Source organism: Nanorana parkeri, unplaced genomic scaffold (assembly GCF_000935625.1).
Source record: "Nanorana parkeri isolate BGI_ZX_2015 unplaced genomic scaffold, ASM93562v1 scaffold3961, whole genome shotgun sequence".
Classification (NCBI taxonomy): domain Eukaryota; kingdom Metazoa; phylum Chordata; class Amphibia; order Anura; family Dicroglossidae; genus Nanorana; species Nanorana parkeri.
In genome coordinates, this window is record NW_017310228.1 from 10,844 (window position 1) to 18,228 (window position 7,385).

The 7,385-nt window shown below is 46.8% G+C and overlaps 1 protein-coding gene across 1 annotated transcript in view; it reads right to left on the reverse strand.

Annotated features, from left to right (window-relative positions):
• Positions 1 to 7,371, reverse strand: part of GAS2 (growth arrest specific 2) — a 10,885-nt gene extending 3,514 nt beyond the window's left edge. Inside the window, exons 1-3 of the mRNA XM_018575457.1 lie at positions 7,261 to 7,371; positions 2,800 to 2,960; positions 1,299 to 1,423 (exon numbers count right to left, since the gene is read on the reverse strand). Coding sequence (XP_018430959.1) covers positions 1,299 to 1,423; positions 2,800 to 2,944 — 270 coding nt within the window. The 5' untranslated portion in view covers positions 2,945 to 2,960; positions 7,261 to 7,371. The remainder of the gene's footprint in view (positions 1 to 1,298; positions 1,424 to 2,799; positions 2,961 to 7,260) is intronic.
• Between the last annotated feature and the right edge of the window lie 14 nt (positions 7,372 to 7,385).

Consider the following 7,385-nt stretch of genomic DNA (forward strand, 5'->3'; position numbering starts at 1 on the left):
TCACCACCCCACACACTGCAGCACACCACACACTGCAGCACACCACACACTGCAGCACACCACAGCACACTGCAACACACCACACATTGCACACCACACATTGCAGTACACCACACATTGCAGCACTGCACACTGCAGCACACACTGCAGCACACCACAGCACACTGCAACACACCACACATTGCACACCACACATTGCACACCACACACTGCAGCACACCACACATTGCACACCACACACTGCAGCACACCACACATTGCATGCACACCACGCACTGCAGCACATCACACATTGCATGCACACCACACACTGCAGCACATCACACATTGCACACCACGCACTGCAGCACATCACACATTGCATGCACACCACACACTGCAGCACATCACACATTGCACACCACACACTGCAGCACATCACACACTGCAGCACATCACACACTGCAGCACACCACACATTGCACACCACACACTGCAGCACATCACACATTGCACACCACACACTGCAGCACATCACACATTGCACACCACACATTGCACACCACACACTGCAGCACATCACACATTGCACACCACACATTGCACACCACACACTGCAGCACATCACACATTGCACACCACACACATTGCACATCACACATTGCACACCACACACTGCAGCACCAACACACAGAAAATTGCCGTTAGCTGCATTGTCAAAAGCGGTGCAATTTTTTTTTTGGGTGATTCTCTGGTGGCCGCTTTGTGTCTATTGAGGGATATATGAAAGTTCTTGTGCCGGGAGTTGATCACAGGAACCGGTCACCGGTCACAGTCTCCATGCAGCGCAGGGCGCATGTTGTTGCGAAACCGGCGGAAGTCATGCCAGTTCCAGGGCCGGTCGCCATTCTGTAGATTCCTGAAGCACCACCTCCGGGAGAAAAGCAACGACCAGATAACAAAGTCCTGACAGGTCCCTGGTGACATCTCCTGGAAGATCCAGAGGCGGGAGTTCCCGCACTAGCTGTGTCTTTGCCCCGCCCACAAGTAGCTCACCTTTAGCTGGAGTGCCCAGGGATGTATTTGGCTGAAACTTGGGAGTTGTAGAGGTGAGATCCCGCCGCCGGGGTATGCAAGAGGTATATGAAGGCAAAGTCAGCTACTGAATATCTCCTGCAGATGGACGGGCACCTTGTAGGTCTCCTCTCCCCCAGTGATCAGTCTGCTGCAGGCGGGTGGAAGCATTTCCTCAGTCTCTGGCATGTATATACAGTGTATACTTTGCATGAGGTCAGAGGAAGGCGCAGCGCTGCACTCACCTTGTCTGACTTTCCCGCTTCAATCAGCTTCTCCCTGAATTTCTCCTGCAGGGTTTCGGCGAGCTGACACAGCAGAGCTCCGTTATCCAGCTTCTCCAGGAAGGTCTCAGCCGTCACCTCCGTCCCTGCCAGGAAGACGGGAGAAAATAACTTTATTGTCTCTGATAGAAGACTGAAGGGGAGGACGGAAGTCAGATAGAAGACTGAAGGGGAGGACGGAGGTCAGATAGAAGACTGAAGGGGAGGACGGAGGTCAGATAGAAGACTGTAGGGAAGGACGGAGGTCAGATAGAAGACTGAAGGGAAGGACGGAGGTCAGATAGAAGACTGAAGGGGAGGACCGAGGTCAGATAGAAGACTGAAGGGGAGGACCGAGGTCAGATAGAAGACTGAAGGGGAGGACAGAGGTCAGATAGAAGATTGAAGGGAAGGACGGAGGTCAGATATGAGACTGAAGGGAAGGACGGAGGTCACATAGAAGACTGAAGGAGAGGACAGAGGTCAGATAGAAGATTGAAGGGAAGGACGGAGGTCAGATATGAGACTGAAGGGAAGGACGGAGGTCAGATAGAAGACTGAAGGGAAGGACGGAGGTCAGATATGAGACTGAAGGGAAGGACGGAGGTCACACAGAAGACTGAAGGGAAGGACGGAGGTCAGGTAGAAGACTGAAGGGAAGGACGGAGGTCAGATAGAAGACTGAAGTGAAAGACGGAGGTCAGATATAAGACTAAAGGGGAGGACGGAGGTCAGATAGAAGACTGAAGGGAAGGCCGGAGGTCAGATAGAAGACTGAAGGGAAGGACGGAGGTCGATTAGAAGACTGAAGGGAAGGACTGAGGTCAGATAGAAGACTGAAGGGAAGGACGGAGGTCAGATAGAAGACTGAAGGGAAGGACGGAGGTCAGATAGAAGACTGAAGGGGAGGACGGAGGTCAGATAGAAGACTGAAGGGAAGGACGGAGGTCAGATAGAAGACTGAAGGGAAGGTCGGAGGTCAGATAGAAGACTGAAGGGGAGGACAGAGGTCCCAAAATATTTTACAGTTCAGTGAATGAACAGAGACGAGGGATCTGCGGGAAAAAGACCTTTTTTTTATTTATATGGAAAATCCATTAAGATCCATTAAGCGGCTCAGCGGTCTATGAGGGCTGATAACTGATATACGAGGGCTGATAACTGATATACGAGGGCTGATAACTGATATATGAGGGCTGATAACTGATATACGAGGGCTAATAACATATATATGAGGATATTATACTGAAGGGAAGGATGAAGGTCAGATAGAAGACTGAAGGAGATCATCTCTTGAGAAAAGTACTGAGGCAGGGTGCTTTGATGCAATCATGAAGCTACGTACAGCACCCTGCCGGCTCCTCCCACCAGCATGATCTGCCCGCATTGCCAGCCCACCAGAATCCACCTACACCCGCAATATCACTTTTTTTTTGGGGGGTGGGGGCAGTCTGACCCTTGTGGTAGAGGGAGGCGTCCTTACCCAGCATGATGGTCAGCCACAGGGCCAGGTCCTCCTTCATGGGGAGCAGGTTGGCTTCGTGCCGTATGGAGAGCCATTGGCTGTATTGGTGCATGTCGGAGAGGCCCGGACTGCGTCCCGCCGGACTCAATGTGGGGCACATCATGGCCAAAGAGGAGAGTCTGAGGGGGGGAAAGAGAACCGCCATCAGCACGAAATCTCACAAATTACAGCAGAAAAGTCTTATCATTGTATATATTTTACCTACCCTGGCCCCTCCCCCCTCCCTGGTCCCCTCCCCCCTCGCCAACATATTAATTACATTTTATAACAAAAACCTTTCCATATTCATTACATTCCTCATTCTGGACCTAGTGATGCCATCACCAGGTCTCTGTCTGCATTGCACAGAGAAGCACAGATCATGGCTGGTGGGAGGAGCCTGCAGGGGGCGGTACATAGTTTCCTGAAAACATCACAGCACTGTGCCGCTGTACCCCTCTCAAGAGCCCTCAGCCCTGATGTAAGCAGTGGGCCGGCTCTTGGGAGGAGTTATGCAAATATTAAAATGCCTTGATGGGTGGGTGTCAGTCTGGAGGAGCGAGTGTTCATGCAGACTTCCCTAGGTGATGCCCACATGTGATGCTGAGCCTCCATGATTGGCAGAACTGAAATCCAATGAATGATGGGAGGCGGACATGTTTCCTCACCACAAACGAAGCTGCGTCATTATAAAAAGAGGGGAAGAATTCTGATTCTACAACAACGTCACTCGTTATGAACTCCAATTACCCCTCCCCAAGGTCCCGAGTCACACTGATGAGTTACACTGATGAGTGTTCCTCATTACTGCAACTAATTAGATCCCCAGAAAATGAAAATCATTAGAGCTTACACTCTAATGTCCCCTCCCCCACAGTCACATCAGTCTCTGTACAGAGGAGCTTACACTCTAATGTCCCCCCACAGTCACACCCTATAGGACTCCAGCACTCTGAGTGTCCGGACCTCCTTCTGGCTGGATCAGTCTCCTGGATCCGGATTCCGGAGCCTCCGTCTATGAAGTAACAGATCTTGGTCTGGACGGAGTTCTGAATTCCAGCAATCGCTGAGCTGCAGAAAACATCGATCCGATCCCGGCACAACCCGTCACCTTCTATACGATCATTATTCCAGGCAGGAACTCTGAGAGTCTCATCTGACCGATCGATTAGGTTCAGTCGTCAATATTCCGATCAGATCGCAGAATATGAAAGTCGTGAACATTTTATTAATCACGTCGGATATTAAGAGGGACGGATAAAGAACGGTGGAAAACGTTCCGTGTTTTGTTCTTCTGTCATTTCAAGTTAAAATCAATCAAAGAGAAATCCATTGATTGATTGGACAGTGATCAATATTCTGTTGGAGTGAAGAAAAGGACATTTGATGCAATGCGGGGAGAAAATATTCCAAAATACGACCCACGGCCGGCCAGCACCACTTCTACATTGTGCAATTCTACATTTTCCGAGATTCGGAGGAAATTCGTTAGCGGTACGTATTCTGATGTACCTCATCCTATAGATTGCGTCAGATACCAATCGATCCGGGTATTGCTAATAAGTAGCAGCGAATGTTTTCAGGAAGCTGCAACCCCTTCCAAAACTCTCAACAGACACCCTAGATTTAGGCCAAGAATATTCCGGCAAAATCGGTAAGGTGAAAGAATCCTCCGATCTCATAAATCTCATCCAATAGATTAGGTTACCAATAGATCAAAAGATTGTTACATGTAGTAATAGCACAAGAAAGCTTTAGGAACCTGACAATCCATCCAGAATCAGCAGTCTGATCAGTGGCGGAACTACGGCCGGTGCGACCGGGGCCTGAGCCTACAGGGGGGCCCAGTATCCATTCAAACACAGCCCCAGGGCAGAGATGGGGGGGCCGTTGGTGTCCGGACGCCGGTTACCAAACGGTGCGCTGTCTGAGATGGACACACACCCTGGGGTGGTTATCTGCAGCCTCCCCCACCAGAAAACAGCCAGAAGAAGTGAAGGTAAGTTATTAAATACAATTATTATTTTTGTAGCCCAATTGATGGCATTGCTGTATAAAGTACTGCTGGTATTTGTAGTTCTATATAGCAGGTGCCATTCTGCATTGCAGCAATGGAGAATGGCACCCTCTATAGAGGACTACAAATCTCAGCTATACTTTATACAGCAATGCAATTTTTCCAATTTTTTTTGTTTGGTTGCTACAGGGGATATGGGTTGGGGGGCTTTGTGGGTTTTTTGGGGGGGCCCAAAAAATTATCTTGCACCAGGGCCCTTTGTTCCCTAGGTCCGCCACTGAGTCTGATATATCTCATCCTATATAGATTGTGTAGGCTGACAATAGGCCAGAATATGACTAAATAGTAGCACAGAACCCCTTCAGGAAGCTGAAATCCCATCCAAAATCACCCCTCACCTTGGAAAAGAATATTGCGCCAAACCCAGGAAGGTGAAAGAATCCAGAATCTCACAAACTTTCTCCTATAAATTGTGTTGGTTAGCAAGAGATCAGAATCTTAAATTTTACCAAAGAAAGTCTTCTGGAAGCTGAAAACCCATATGGAACCTCTGGTGTGATAAATTGTATCCTATAGAATGGAATATTGTTACGTTTTAGCACAGAATGGGTTCAGGAAGCTGAAAACAGAGACCAGTCACTAGTGGCGTACCTCCCACAAGGCTCTGCACTAGGTCCGGTTCTCTTAAAGGCGTTTTTAGGTGATATAACTGAGGGATTGGTGGGTAAGGTTTGCCTTTTTATTGATGACACAAAAGTGTGTAATAAGGTTGATATTCCTGGAGGTGTTTGTAAGATGGAACGCGATTTGGCATTGCCGCAGCCTCACATATCTACATGCAAAATAATGCACTTGGAGTGAAACAATTATTTCAGATGATCAATCAAAATAAGCAAACTTCGTGGCCTGGCAGTGTGGAAAGTGAATAGAATTCCTGTGGGGCTTCACTAGAGGGATCTCCAGCAGGAGGAAGGAGGTCCTGATTCCTCTATATAGATCTTTATTATCACTAGAGGGATCCCCAGCAGGAGGAAGGAGGTCCTGATCCCTCTATATAGATCTTTATTATCACTAGAGGGATCTCCAGCAGGAGGAAGGAGGTCCTGATTCCTCTATATAGATCTGTATTATCACTAGAGGGGTCCCCAGCAGGAGGAAGGAGGTCCTGATTTCCCAGCAGGAGGAAAGTTCTAAACTAACCATAGAAAGTATGTTTTTACAGAAAGAGTAGATGATACTTGAAACAGACTTCCAGCAGAGGTAAGGAGTTAGTCAACAGTAAGCAAATGTAAACATGCTCGGGACAAAAGATCTATAGTCAAGGAAAACACAGAAAACAAAAACATTAAAAATGAAAAAGTTTAGAATTGATGGAGCACTTGGTCCATTTCTGCCATCACTCTTCTATGCTTCTAAGATTGCGGTAGGTTAGCAAAAGATGGAAATATTGTTACATATTAGCCCAGGAAGGCTTCAGGGACCTGAAATTCCACCCATTCCAATACATTGTATCCCGTAGATGCCGATACATTATTCCTGCTAGATTCTGCTACATTATTCCTGCTAGATTCTGCTACATTGTATCCGATAGATTGCATCCGATAGTTTCTGATACATTGTATCCAATAGATGTGGATACATTGTGGCTGATAGATTCCGCTACATTGTATACAATAGATTCCGATACATTGTATACAATATATTCCGATACATGGTATCCGATAGACTCCGATACATTGTATACAATAGATTCCGATACATTGTATACAATAGACTCCGATACATTATATCCGATAGATTCCGATACACTGTATACAATAGACTCCGATACATTATATCCGATAGAGTCCGATACAGTGCATCCAATAGACTCCGCTACATTGTATACAATAGATTCCGATACATTGTATACAATATATTCCGATACATGGTATCCGATAGACTCCGATACATTGTATACAATAGATTCCGATACATTGTATACAATAGACTCCGATACTTTATATCCGATAGATTCCGATACACTGTATACAATAGACTCTGATACATTATATCCGATAAATTCCGATACAGTGCATCCAATAGACTCTGATACATTGTATACAATAGATTCAGATACATTGTATCCGCTATATTACAATACATTGCATCCGATATATTCCGATACATTGCATCCGATCGATTCCGATACATTGCATCCGATCGATTCCGATACATTGCATCCGATAGACTCCGATACATTGTATCCGCTATATTCCGATACATTGTATCCACTATATTCCGATACATTGTATCCACTATATTCCGCTACATTGTATCCAATAGATTTTGTAGGTTAGCAGTGGATTGGAATCTGGCTAATTAATAGCAGAGAACGTCTCCAGGCAGCCGAAACCCCTTTGCAGAACGCAGACCCTCCTTACCTCGTCCCTTTCAGGAAGACCGTCTAGCCTCCGCTCCCAGGCAGGACATGTACGTTTTGGAACTTCTCGCAAGCGCTGCTATCGGTATTAAGATCCGGGCTGTTCTTTTTTTTTTTTTTTTTTCC